Below are 14,833 nucleotides of genomic sequence, written 5' to 3' on the forward strand. Positions count from 1 at the left end.
TAGCCTTTTTTTATGTAATAAAAATATTTTATTTACTGAGAAATAGTGTTCTGTTTTATCCAAATATGTTATTTTTTAACGTATTTAAAAAAGAAATTTGGATTATATGCATTGAACTGCATTTTTTTTAAATTCTTTTGTAATTTTTCACAGGAGAGATTTCATTTGGACTGTTGGAGTAAACAGGCTGGCCATTTTATTTTGTATAATTTCATTCTATATTTTTATTTTGCTGTGCATAACTGTTTTAATTAAGGATTTTTTTATTATTTATTTGATACATTATGCTTTTTATTAATCTAACAACAGAAAAAGAATCATTTGAATAATCGTCCAATTACTCATTAGATTTAGCGAATTAGATTTAGATTAGATTTAGCGACTAATCGATAAAATAATCGCCCCATTAATTGTTTTAAAAATAATCGTTTATGCCCAGCCCTATTAAAATTTGTTTTGTATATTTTTTGGCGGTCCATTGCAGCTGGTGGTAGATTAGGGTTTTCTGGAAGACCTAGAACCTTCTACTTCTCAGCCTCTGTAGAAGCTGGATGAATTCAGAATGAATTTCACTTTTACTATGACTTATCTGCTCAGGTTTATTGTGATTTACTCTTTATTTGGGGGCAGAAGATGAGAAGTTTGATCCACAGCTCTTTCCACATGTCCAAATGTCCCTAACCGGGACATAAAATCCTCCAAATGATCCCCCGATGTCTTCCCCAGTGTCTGATTCTAGAGACTGTGCTGATCTCTGTAAACACAGTGCATATATGCCCCATTAATAATTAAAACGTGCCCTGCATGAATGTGTGTGAATGTGTAGATGAGAATTTCTATGATTGTAAAGCACTTTGTAGAACTTAAAAGAAAAGGCTCAGATGTGTTAAGACCCTTTAAAAATTAACATTTAAAGGAAAATATGCTTGTATTTGAAAAGAAAAGGTTTGATTAGCAGTAGGTTTGGCTTGGAAAGTGAAAGCACACTTACGTATTGGCAGGAATATGCATCGCAATATGACTGTCCTCTCAGCCAAGCAACAGGGTGAAAACATATGTCCAAATTGCTAGAAAAACCGGTGGACTGGATCGCCTATTTGTAATTACCATCTGGATTGTTGATATTATCAAACACCAAATTTGGATGGTTTTATTTTTTTGTTTGGGGTGACATATGTAAGCAGGAAAGGAAACTGACTCTATGCTTCTTCTGCTGTCTCCCCTACAAGCATGTGACCAGCTTTCCCTTGGAGTGGCGGCCATTTTTGGCCCCTCTCATAGCTCTTCAGCTAATGCGGTCCAGTCCATCTGCAATGCTCTGGGAGTGCCTCACATCCAGACCAAGTGGAAACATCAAGTGTCAGACAACAGGGACTCGTACTACGTCAGCCTGTACCCGGACTTCTCCTCCCTCAGCAGAGCCATCCTGGACCTGGTGCACTTCTTCAAGTGGAGAACAGTCACCGTGGTCTACGACGACAGCACAGGTACAGGTACAGTTGGTGTGTGTCCTCATCCCCCGCCGCCTCACCTGCTTTCTGTGATGATGAATGTGACAGTTTTTAAAACGTGCAACATTTTCAACCATAAAGTATCCAGGGAGAATAAAAAATAAATAAAAAAAAAAGAGGTACCAGGTGAGCTACAGAACGCGGTACTGCTGTTCAGAGTTCAGCAAACGCTTTGTAACCTGTCAAGTTAATTCAGAAATCAATAGCTTACTGTTCTGCCTCACTCCTCCAGGTGCTGCCCGTGTCAGTCTTCCAGAAGAGTGAGCGGCAGAACAGAAAAAAAAGAAAAACCACATTACCCAGAATGACCCAGTGTCTCTTCACATTAATGCAATGCAGAACTGCAGTGCGTGGGGGGTTGACAACAGCCATTAATAACACAAAAAGACACTTGATCTGTGAGGGTTGCTATCAGACGTGTCTGAGAGCCATTTTGTCGATCCTGTAGCTTTGTGGATTGACTCATAATGTGCTTTTTAAAAGGACAGTCATATTTTACCACAAGTACAGTGATAGAGGTAAAGAATAATCACTCCGGGTAGGGCTGGGCGATATATCGAGATTTTAATATATATCGATATATTTTCAAACACGATATGGTACGAGACAATATCGTTTATATCGATTTAAATTTTTTTTTTTTTTTTTTTTTACATTTTTTTTTTTAATGATTTTGATATAGCTTATTTTGTGACAAATTGACTTGAATGTTTTATTTGAGATTTGCACAAATGTTTTGTTATTTGCACAACTGTCAACCTCAGTGGAAAAGTCTGCCTGTTACTGTCTACATTGTATTAATTGCACAGTGTATTTTAATTTAATTGTTATACAGGAAAGGGATATTTGTTTTATTTTATTCAAGAAGCATCTTTATTCTATATATGCAGGCAGTTTATTTTTATTTCATTTGTTTTATACATTTTGATATTGTGCAGACCTCTGTTAATAAAGGAACCTGTGTGACATTTGGCACGAGGCTTTGTATTAAAACTGACTGTTTTTTAAAGGGTTTGCCTCAGAATAAAATGAAGCTAACAGAGATGCTATGCTATAATGCTTTGGGGGAAACCCCAATTAAGGCACAGAAAAAATATTGAGATATATATCGAGTATCGCCATTTAGCTAGAAAATATCGAGATATGACTTTTGGTCCATATCGCCCAGCCCTAACTCCGGGAAAGATAACAATATTCAAAGACTTTTCCCTATTTTCTGAGCTACTTGGAACTCCTTGGTTGACATAGAAATGTGGGTAAATTACACAGAGTTGAAGGTAGACTCACATCACAGGCCTTGGAGCGCACCCTTTTCATTTCCTTTCATCGCTTTATGTATCCTAAAACTTAAACTGCTATTTCTCTTTCCCTTAGTGTCTCTACTTACACATCTGTGACATAAATCCCAGTAAACAAACAATCCTGCAGCAGAATTCAAGACCCCATAAGTTGATCTCAGATTATATCCCAGTGGCTCGTCCCACTTGCCACATTATTCTGACTCATCTCTTTGACCTCTCTTCCCTTCCTCCCCTGGAGCTCGGTGCATTAACACCTTCAATCTCCCTCAAACTGTCCCAGAGAGATGCCAAGAGATGACCTCTCACATCTCTCCTTCTGCCAGTTAGGAGCAGTTTGGGCCTCCTCTGTGGAGCGTTTCTGCTGTAAGACACCTGACGCCCTGAAATGTGTGACAGCTGCATAGCCGTGCTGCTTCCCCGTGCCTCTTCCACCCAGTCTCAGGCTGTAATCACACAGCTTGATGCTCCAGGGCCCCACACTGCTGATTGGAGCCTATCTGACGGCTGGCAGGAAAAACTATCGGAGGGGATAAAATATTCACACATGGCCGTTAGAGGATCTAGGGGGAAAGTCTGAAGGCATTAACCAGAGCTCACAAACATCTATACTGACAGTGTTTCCCAAATGCTGAACTCCCTTGACAGATTTTTTTTCTTGCTTAACACCTCCCAAAGTGTCAGTATGAACAAAAACATGGAGAAGCAGACATGCCCTAGAGTAGGGATCTATTGGGATTACCTGAGGACGGCACTCGGTGGTTTCAGTATTCCTCCCTACTGTGGTTCCTTTCGCAACAAGACCTGCATGTATCTATTTCACACCAATTTTTCTATAGGCCTTAGGGAGACCCAGCCCCTCTCACAGTAAGACCATTAAACTGCTCGCACAGCACTTCGTTTCAAAATAAAAAATAGGCTGAGCTATCTTAAAGTGGTCCCACAAAAAAAAAGGGGAAAAAAAATCCTATCTCTCCAGTTCCCTCTCAAACTATTCTCTCTGCTCTATCCATTTTTATACCCATGACAAGTAATCATCTCTTCCATCAATCCAGCCCCTTTCATCCCTGGACTCTGAAGTTCTTTACTGAGGGAGAAACTCATTGTAATCTCATCACAGTATCTCCCGGAGAGCTTTCTACCTGAGCGTGTGGTCGAGAAATGAAAGGTGAAGATTGTAGCTCAATATGTGACGGCGACATCGGGCTCCCTGGGGGAAAGTACAAGCTGGGCAAACAGAGCCTCTCTTATCAGAACACATCTGAAGTGTGTGTGAGAGAGAGCCAGAAGAGGTAGGATTGACCACGGCTTTCCATCAGGATAAAATTGAACCTATTTGGTGCTGCTGGATGGTGTCGTGGAAACACCAGAGCAAATCAACATTTTGGAAGCGTCTGTCAGATTGGAAGTTAATATAAGCCATTGCAGATCAGGGGTCTTTGTGTTTTGTGCTTTTGGTGCTGTATAAAAGGGTGCAACGTCTGGCTCGGCCTTACGTTCTCTTGGTGGGTCTGAAGAAATCTGTTTGCACGCCAAGAATGAGTGGGAAGATCAATAGGGCCGAATCAGAAAGGCGTGCATATGAGTCTTTTTCTGCTGACAAAAACCTGATTCCAGATGGTTTTCATGGCACCGTCAGAATCAGAGATATTGCTAAAATGGCGACAGATCAAACACGCTGGTGCTGCATCTTTAGAATTCCCCGTCCGTGCTATATGTACCCTCTTTGTCCGCAGGTCTCATCCGACTGCAGGAGCTGATCAAGGCACCGTCACGATACAACATCCGTTTGAAGATCCGACAGCTGCCCACAGAGACCAAGGACGCCAAGCCACTTCTGAAGGAGATGAAGAAGGCAAAGGAGTTCCATGTCATCTTTGATTGTGGGCATGAGATGGCTGCATGGATCCTGAAACAGGTGAGTTCAATCAACTTTTTGAACCATGATAGTGCAAAAATAAACCCATTGAATTATTACAAATCCCCTTATGCATCATGTATAATAAAGGAAAACAAAGTGGCATCTAATCATAAGCGCTTTAAGGTCCCACACATATTACCTGGAAATTCATTATGGAAATATTAAGAAAAGCTAAGTTGATGGAACATTTGTGAATAAAATGAGCAATTTTGTAATATTGTTTCCTGAATTTAATTAAAACTCTGTTACCTAAAGTCTCAACATTTACATAATTCCCCTCCATAAAAGCTCATTGCTCATTCATTATGTATAAGCACTAAAACAATAAGTTCAAATGTGCTCCTTTTATTACTCTCTCGCATGTTAAGCGGTGATGCAAATGATTTGGATTTGTCCTTTCTACTCGTGCATCTTTCATTTCTTTGCTGAATATTAGATTTTGACGACTGACCTCTCGTAATAGTTGCGCAGCACAGCACAATAAAGTTTTCATAATTATAAAGTGTAACTCAGCTTAGAGGCATATTGAGTTCATTTAACGGAAGCACATTATTAATGAGGACTTTGGGGCTTCTCATTGAGCTGAAGTCTTCTCACAGGAATGTTGCACCGCTGGAGTTCTCAGCACAGCTTTGTATCCTGGGGAAACAACAAGAATACTTGTTTATTCTGTTGAAGGGGTAGTTTATCTCTCATGTTAGGCACTTCCAAGTACCCACGTGGACAAACACCTGTCTGCTACTTACCCCCGACCCTTCTAATTATTACTTTTAACCTACAACTCTGAAGAGGATGAAGGGGATAAAGATGATGAATTGAAATTTGATCGAGACTTGAAAGAGGATAGACACTTTTCTTTCTTTTGTTTCTTTTCTTTTTCACGGGACTGTAAGTATAGCAGCACAAACCTGAGAATTACTTGTTTTTTGTGCTTGTCACTCTTCAACAACTCTAGCACTTCTCCTGTTATAACTCCGGGGCTGTTTTATTGACTATAAACCTTCCTATTATTTTGATCGCAAAGAACAACGAGGAAACTTGGAAAGGATTTCCGCCTATTTGCATGAAGCGAGGGAAGTGTGAAATAAACACATTTATATCAGTGCAAACAACACATTTAGTGAAAAGAAAAGAAATACAGTCTTTAACATGGTTTTTTTTTTTAAAGAAGGCCAGTAGGAAGTGTTTTTAAGAGTCTTTGCACCAATTTGGATGCATATTTCTTGATGTTTAGTCTCTGTTTTGTTTTTTTTTGGAGCAGAATATTTGTACATTTGTCTTTTACGCATTACTTGTTCCTTTTAGGGGCAGATGAGTTAAGGTATCTCCGGTTTCGTGACATTATCACCTCACTCAAGGGCAATAACAGTAGATAAAGGCCTAGGTTTTTGTAAAAATGTTACATAAGCACATTCTGTGGATGACCATTTCATTCACAGAGCAATAACAGAATGACTGCATCGGCTAAATAAAAACATAATGACTAATTCATGACATTATACTCTGAGAAAGAAATTCATATTTGACTTATATTTCCCTGCTTGCTATTTTCTTCCTGTAGGCCTTAGCCATGGGTATGATGACTGAGTACTACCATTACATTTTTACTACCCTGGTGAGTAAACAGCATTCTTTATTTCTTTCATAATTTCTCTTCATTTCTTTCTTTTTTTCTCTCTCTCTCTCTGCTCTTGAGACAATGCGATGATAGCCTTTTTCATTTGTTGCGTTTTTGTTGTTCCATAATAACGAGCTCTGGATAGTTTCTCTTTCTGCGCCTGTCATAGTGCACACCCATCTGTTTTGAAAAATGAAATCAAAATTAAACCCCCTGTCTGAATGTCTTATAGCAGTTGTTTTATTTTCTGAAAATATAATTCAATAGACATGAATGTTGAGCAAATCGAATAGAAATGACTTCCCAGTATTTCCTTTGCCTACAAACGGTTTTCATGCAAAATCACAACAGGAAACGTTCAAAAGTTACATCATTGTGATGTAGTATATGTACTCTTTGCATGTTAAACTCTTGTTTCGTTTTCAAATGAGGTATCTCTTTATGTTTTACATCAACCCCTGTTTACGTGACAAAAGAAGGTTGAGGTATTTTATTCTGACTCTGGCTGCCATTGAAGTTCTCCAAAGATCTTTGATGTGGCCACTACAAAGATTGCTTGCCACTATGCTCCAGATGAAACGCAGCGCATCCTCACTCAGCCCAGGGAACAGACAACTGAGAGCTCTGATAATAGCCAAGAACAGATGATACTGTCATCCAGTTGGTCCATTATAGCTCTAACAAACAAATGGGACACTGTGTATGAGTAGAAAGGCTGAAAAGGGAAGAAAGGCTTGCGAAAACCATCCCCCAAAAAACAATACACAGGATACGTTACTATTCAAAGTGCAATCATAGGCATGTAGAGAGCCGTCGAAATGAAAGGAGAGTATGTGACAGCAGGTATGTCATTGAGAAAGGGAAGAAAATAGTAATTACAGGCCCGTTTCAGTGGCATGCTGCTCCTAGTCTGGATGGAAACTTGCCTGGTGCAGCACCAGCCAGTGTTTGGCAGAGCGGGTGCCCCTGCGCTGGCCTGAGCTGCTGTATACTGGTACCGAGCCATTCATGCTGCTTTCAGAACAGCAAATGTTGACCATGGCACCCCCGTTCCACGTTCATCACCTGCTGCTGCTCTTTCAACTGTGTTGTAGCGTCCCAGAGATTTCTGCCTGGTCAGTTGCCAGACATGCTGTACGCCGGACAATTGGGTTGTCCTTTCACTCCCACATGATAGATGGCAATCCACCAAAAAGCCTGCCTGTAACCTTGAAAGTCTTCCCTTAATCAAAGCCACGGTCTCAGCTTGAGATAAAGTAACTCCTGAAATATATTCAAATGCCCCTTTCAGCCCGTGTTAGCCTTTCTCTTTTTTTAGCTGAATTTGCCCCTCAATTCACCTCTCTGTATAAGTGAGATCAGAGATGCACACAAGTGTAAAAGTGACAAGCAGAAGCTTTTTTTTTTTTTTTTTTCATCTTTCATCATTTGTCTTCTATAGGACCTTTTTGCCCTCGACATGGAACCGTATCGCTACAGCGGCGTCAACATGACTGGTTTCCGCATCCTCAACACAGAAAACTCTCAGGTGTCGTCCATCATCGAGAAGTGGTCCATGGAGCGGCTTCAAGCCCCGCCCAAACCAGACTCGGGCCTGCTAGATGGATTCATGACAGTAGGCTGAAACCTTTTTGTTTTAATGATGCCCGCTATGCTGCACATTCAAAATAAATATTTATCAAGAGTCTTTGTTCATTAGGAATGGGCGATATTTTACCGTTCACGATAAACCGTCAAAACAATTCCCCACGATAAGAATTTCTCATCTCGCGGTAAATACGATACATTCCGACGCGGAAGGAAGGAAGGAAGGAAGGAAGGAAGGAAGGATGGAAGGGAGGGAGGAAGGAAGGAAGGAAGGAAGGAAGGAAGGAAGGAAGGAAGGAAGGAAGGAAGGAAGGAAGGAAGGAAGGAAGGAAGGAAGGAAGGAAGGAAGGAAGGAAGGAAGGAAGGAAGGAAGGAAGGAAGGAAGGAAGGAAGGAAGGAAGGAAGGAAGGAAGGAAGGAAGGAAGGAAGGAAGGAAGGAAGGAAGGAAGGAAGGAAGGAAGGAAGGAAGGAAGGAAGGAAGGAAGGAAGGAAGGAAGGAAGGAAGGAAGGAAGGAAGGAAGGAAGGAAGGAAGGAAGGAAGGAAGGAAGGAAGGAAGGAAGGAAGGAAGGAAGGAAGGAAGGAAGGAAGGAAGGAAGGAAGGAAGGAAGGAAGGAAGGAAGGAAGGAAGGAAGGAAGGAAGGAAGGAAGGAAGGAAGGAAGGAAGGAAGGAAGGAAGGAAGGAAGGAAGGAAGGAAGGAAGGAAGGAAGGAAGGAAGGAAGGAAGGAAGGAAGGAAGGAAGGAAGGAAGGAAGGAAGGAAGGAAGGAAGGAAGGAAGGAAGGAAGGAAGGAAGGAAGGAAGGAAGGAAGGAAGGAAGGAAGGAAGGAAGGAAGGAAGGAAGGAAGGAAGGAAGGAAGGAAGGAAGGAAGGAAGGAAGGAAGGAAGGAAGGAAGGAAGGAAGGAAGGAAGGAAGGAAGGAAGGAAGGAAGGAAGGAAGGAAGGAAGGAAGGAAGGAAGGAAGGAAGGAAGGAAGGAAGGAAGGAAGGAAGGAAGGAAGGAAGGAAGGAAGGAAGGAAGGAAGGAAGGAAGGAAGGAAGGAAGGAAGGAAGGAAGGAAGGAAGGAAGGAAGGAAGGAAGGAAGGAAGGAAGGAAGGAAGGAAGGAAGGAAGGAAGGAAGGAAGGAAGGAAGGAAGGAAGGAAGGAAGGAAGGAAGGAAGGAAGGAAGGAAGGAAGGAAGGAAGGAAAGAAAGAAAGAAAGAAATGAGCCTGAAAAAAAAGAATGAAATGAGCCTGAAAAAAAGAAAGAAATGAGCCAGAAAGAAAGAAAGAAATTTCTGTTGATGACGTTTTTGTGTAACAAACATGGCGGATCTGAGAGCAAGATAGATTTATAGTTAAAAAGATGGTGTTGAATTGGTATTTTTTTTATCGTCATTTTTATCGTTATCGGGATAAATGCCAGAAATTATCGTGATACATTTTTTAGTCCATACCGCCCATCCCTATTGTTCATCTACGTTCAATATACCAACTGGATGTCACACAGAGATAAAAATGTAAAAATGTTATTTTTTATGCCGCCGACAAATGTGTACACGAAAGATGATATTTATAGGTTTGTAGTTGATTGTTGATGGAACGAGTGAATGCACTGCTTATTTCAAAGACATTAAATGCTAGAAAAACGTGAGTTGTCAATCACAAGCTCAGTGGTGAGGAGTTCCTAGGGTGGGCGCATAAGCACCATAAATGCCCTCTGCATGGCGTTTTTGAGTCAGTGTTCCTGGGTCTAAATGCTCAGTAATGAGCCAGTGTGAATGGTAATAGCCGTTTATCTGCCCTCCTGCCTCTCACAACTCTCCTCTGGGAGCATGGCCAAAATATGACAATCTGTCAGTGTTCATGCAGAGAGAGGGAGCAAATTGGATGGAAATTATGGCCTTGGTTTTTTAGGATGGCATCCAGAAAACGCAGGGATAAGGTGGTTTGAAAGTGAAAAAGGGAATGGCGCTCGTCATGGACATTCAAGGTCCTTCTCAGGGTCTGTTGTTGTAAACAGTCAATTTACTCCACCTCCTTCACAGCGCTTCCCTTGGAGACAAACACCCTTTTTCCCCAGTTTTTTTAGCCAGCCTTCCTGTTTTTCTTGGCAGATTTAAGATCTCGGATGATATACCCGTGTAATGTAGGCACTGCCTGTTCCATCAAAGGCTTACAGACAAGCTTTTGAATTAGGACCAGTGCATGCTGTCTATTCTTACTGTTTATCAATCACAACCTCAATGCTCTTTTACATGTGATAAAAAAAAACACACTATAAACCAGATTAAACTTTTTTTTTAAATACATGTACATCTTCCACAATTCAATATAGTGATTTGTCAGCAAACATTTTCCTCAGTCAGCCGATTGTGCCTCTTTTTTCCTGTGTAAGACTTGAATGCAGAAAGAAAAATAAGGGGAATGAAAGTGAGAGATTAATGCAGAGGTTAAGTCACTTTTTTCCCTTCCATGCAAATCCATGGATATTTGTGGCTTAAAGTTCAATTGATTAATTAGTATTGCATGAATCATTTTGTCAGATCTTCTACTACATATTGACATATCTCACAGGACTAGAAATACCGTTAAATAATAAATAAGAGGTCCAAGGCAAGCTTGATGAAGTGCTTCATTAGAGTTTTCTATTTATAAGTCTTGGGTCTGATGTATTTCATTTTTTAGAGCATTCTCCCTGAAGACAGTTCCATGTAATGGGTGAATCAAGAGGATATAAAAGCATTGTCATTTTAATGGTTTGATAAATGCTTAATGGAGGAACAGTTCTGCTCGCTGTTTAAAAAAGTCCCTATACCTACTTTATAAAATGCTTTAAAATAACTTTTGGTTTTTTGCAGATTTACTTGACATTTATGCCAGAGAACTCGAGCCAGAGAATCCACCTTGAACGGCATCATTAAATTAAATAGAGGGTGGACTGCAGCAGCCAGAGTCTGACCTTCCACCTCCAACCATCCCTCTAGCCTTTTATTGCTTCTCTTGAATGCCTTGTTCTTACTCTGTGAAGTACAGACGCCTTGCTGGGCTCTGAGCTTGTTTGCGCTCGGTGACCAGGCAACAGTTGTGTAGCAATGGTTACCAGGACAACACCATACGTGTCACCTTGTGATTTCATGAGGGATTGATTGACTGAGATGGGATCAGGAGGAGGAGGGTGGGGAAGGTGAAAGAGAATGCGGCAGGAGGGCTTTGATGAAGAGGAGGAGGAGGAGGAGGAGGAGGAGGAGGAGGAGGAGGAGGAGAGCAAAGGCAGGAGAGCAAAGGCAGGAGTTATGGAGTGAGGACGTTACGAGTATTGAGAGGCGCATGCTATGTTTTCTTGTGCTGCAAGGCAGGCGTTAATACGGGCTAGTGTGAAATATAATCACAGTGACACTCTGCGCCTTAGGTGAGGCCAAGCGCGTTCTCTGGCAAGGAAGCATAATAAGAAGTCTCTCTACTGGCCATCCAAGCTCAAATCCACAAACACGAGCAGAGCAGCTGCCTCCGTTTGTAGGAGCTGTATCGTATGTGGAGGGCGCATAATGAGAGAATGGATGCTAATTAGTCCACTTTATTTGTTTATGTGCTGTATGTGTTGGTGATCTTAGGATTGTTGCCTCTTGAAGTAAATTTACAGCAATTAGAGACCTGCAGATACGCGGACAGAAGATGTTTTGGCGCACCATGTCAAAATTCCTCTTACTCTTAAGAGATGAATTTAACTAAATATAATCTGATTTCAGAGGGAAAGATATTTTTAAAATATTTCGGAATATGTCTAGGCTAAGATTACTTTAAAAACAAATATTTGTAAACCATCTGATTTATGATTCAGTTTCCAATTTTAAAAAAGAAAAAGAGCCTGAAGCAAAGCTTTGGGTGCTCTGCATGGTCAGTAATTAGCAACACCACCTTTGGCAAGAATCACGTACGATATCACTGGGAGTTTTTCAGCAATTCTTGCTCCAATTTGTTTCCACACTTCTGCTCTAAGATTCCTGGCCAATCTAGCGTGTACTGCTCCTCGGAGGACGAGGCAAAGATTTTCAGTGATGCCCAGTTTGCAGCGTGTGAGGACCAAGGTCAAACAGCCTGAAATCTCCTGAGTTAGTGGACTGTGGGTTCTGAAGTGTGGTCTGGATCGTTGTAATTGTTCTAATCTCCAGCTTCAGTTTCTCCTGCATCTGGTTTTAACTCATGCCAAAAGCATCAATACTTTCATGTTCAACATTAACAGTTTGTTTCATTATTATTATCATTGACATTTTTCTGCCCTCTTTTTCTTTTACCTCAAACGTACTTGGGCTCAGAGTGGCCAAAGGATAACAAGCTTTGTTTTTCAAATGCATCACGCTTGCTTAGATACACATTTGCAGCCTTCTGGTGGAGGATTGTGCGGTGAGGAGTACAGGAAAAGCTTTTTTTATGATTATTTTTCTCAGGTCAAGGTCAGGCACTGCGGAGCATTGGAACAATGCACCACCACTTCAGAGTGTAAAACCATCCTGAAATTCTTCTGCGGCTAAGCAGGAGGTTTGACAGAACCTTTAAACAATCGCAACAGCAGTCCTCTCTAAATGTTGTTTTGGTTCTTCCAGCGCTGAACACGACCTCCACCTTTTCTTCAATATCCTTTTTGAGGTTATAAAAAAAATAAGATCATTATCTCTCCCTTCTGTGCATAAATATTGCCTGCATCTAATGAGATATTTGGTCGTAATGCTCCGTTGCAATTTTAATTATTTTAAATCCCAATTCAATGAGTTAAGTATATGCTAAGATTTAACAAAGAATTAAAAAGTGTTATTCGCCTCTGGGCTTAAGAATCAGTTATTTTCTACCTCTGCAACATTTCCTTGATGTCCACATCTCAGTGAGCTGTAATTACCACCAGAGAGAGCTGGATGTTCTCCAGTGTCGTCAAAACAATTGAAAATTCTGGTATAATAGCTCATAATAATGACTCTTATTAATAGAGAGTCGACATGGTGGGGTTGCTCCTCTGGCTCACATGGGACAACGTGAGAAGAAGGTTTGACTGAAACAAGCTCAATGAGCTGAAAACACAACAACTCTCTGGGAACTGTGCGTAGACTATCTTTACTTTTTAATTCCCTGAAGCTGTAGCGCTGAGTACACTATGAGAACAAATTGTGCACAGGGAGAACTAGTTTTGTTATCATAAGTGAAAATATGTCAAATAATTGCAAGCAGAATGGAAACAGGGGATATGTTGCATGCACATAGTGGGAATTATGTCACCCAGCTTATAACAAGCTTGGATTCTTAGCAGAACCACATAACTTCGACCTGTGCCCCCCAAATGCTTTATTTCTATCCATCCATACATTTCCTATACCCGCTCAATCCTGTACAGGGTCATGGGGGTCTGCTGGAGCCTATCCCAGCTCATTACAGGTGAAACCTGGACCTGGACAGGTCACCAGTCTATCGCAGGACCACATACAAAGACAGACAACCATACACACTGTGTGAATCATCAATCAACCTAACCTGCATGTTTTTAGTATGTGGGATGCAGCCGCAGTACCTGGAGAGAACCCATGCAAACTCCACACAGAAAGAACCAGGAACCTTGTTGGTGTGAGGCAACAGTGCAAACAACTAAGCCACCGTGCTGCCCGTTTTATTTTTGTTCTGATTCAAATTAGGAACAGTGGAAACAGAGGATGAAGGACAAAGAGGAAAAAAAAGGGAGGAAACAGGTTTGTGGAGATTTAACGAGGCGTAGAGACAGAAAGAGGGAAACATGTAGCAGCATTAATAAGCACTACTGGGAGTATAGACAATCACGGTGGGAGCGAGGCTGGAAGAACCTGCGAGGTGGCAGCTATACACTCCTGGACTTGATGTGTTTATCATGCATTTTTATGTACACGTTTGCACGTTTGTCATGTGTGTACGTGTTGAACACGCTGAGCATATGCTCAAAAATGTCTGGTTCAGTTCCCACTTAGATGGCTCCTGTAAACAGGAGGATTTGGCTCAGGATATGTGTTTTATCCCATAATTGTTTGGATTCTGATAATAGAAAGGAAATATACGTGAGTCCTTCTCCCAGGATGCTTCATTCATACAACATTTTGACCAAAAGAGGGTCCTCAGTGTGAGTGCTGAGCTAAATTAGATGTTCCCAAGCTGGTATGATTTTGAATAAAGACCAAATACCATAATTTTGTTTGAAATGAATCACTATGTTCAAGCTGTTTCATATTAAGTAAACTCAAAAGTACTCTTCATATTCACACACTTATTGAAAATATTTCTCAGAGCAGTACTCAAGTCATAGACTAGCTTGACTGCACACTGAAAAATGCCACATGTGCATGTTACCAGTGAGGAACTTAGTGTAAGTGCAAAAATGTCAAAAACAACAATTAAGCAGCCATTGTTTTCTTTGACATACAATGTGAGTCATTTCCTAATTAACTGTCATTGTGACCTGATCTGCAGTGCTTTGACGGGCCCTTTTTCTTTTTTCTTTTTTAACCGCAAGATATAATGTGGTGCTTCAATTATGTATTTGGTGTATGACGGATGGAGCAAACATAATGAGCTCCTCGCAGGTTCACAGGTTGGACGCGTCCATTAAACCAGTGTGATCTCCCTCACTCTCATCCCACTTGGCAGAGGAGAAAGCCTTTTAAAGACAGCAACTGTGGAGAGCAGACACTCGATGCCCTGTGCCGGGCATCACCAGCTGGGCTTGGCACTGCATCAACATTATTAGCACCACTGCTGCCTTGGTCCATAGAAGCCATTTGTGGGTGAGGAGGAGAGCGAGAGATGGAATAAAAAATACAAAAATACACACATATATATATATATATATATACAGTATATACATGCATGCATTTATTTATGCCCATGAATGTGACAAATTCAGCAGGAGAGA

General features: G+C 41.1%; 1 protein-coding gene across 2 annotated transcripts in view; it reads left to right on the plus strand.

The window, feature by feature from the left end:
- The window catches only part of LOC133418624 (glutamate receptor ionotropic, kainate 2-like), a 69,279-nt gene that overhangs the window by 20,184 nt on the left and 34,262 nt on the right, over positions 1-14,833 (plus strand). The window contains exons 3-6 of one of the 2 annotated variants that reach the window (XM_061707418.1): positions 1,230-1,493; positions 4,546-4,727; positions 6,292-6,345; positions 7,790-7,963. In XM_061707418.1, coding sequence (XP_061563402.1) covers positions 1,230-1,493; positions 4,546-4,727; positions 6,292-6,345; positions 7,790-7,963 — 674 coding nt within the window. The remainder of the gene's footprint in view (positions 1-1,229; positions 1,494-4,545; positions 4,728-6,291; positions 6,346-7,789; positions 7,964-14,833) is intronic. The other variant, XM_061707419.1, reaches the window with a different exon arrangement.

Source organism: Cololabis saira, chromosome 18, assembly GCF_033807715.1.
Source record: "Cololabis saira isolate AMF1-May2022 chromosome 18, fColSai1.1, whole genome shotgun sequence".
Taxonomy (NCBI): Eukaryota; Metazoa; Chordata; class Actinopteri; order Beloniformes; family Belonidae; genus Cololabis; species Cololabis saira.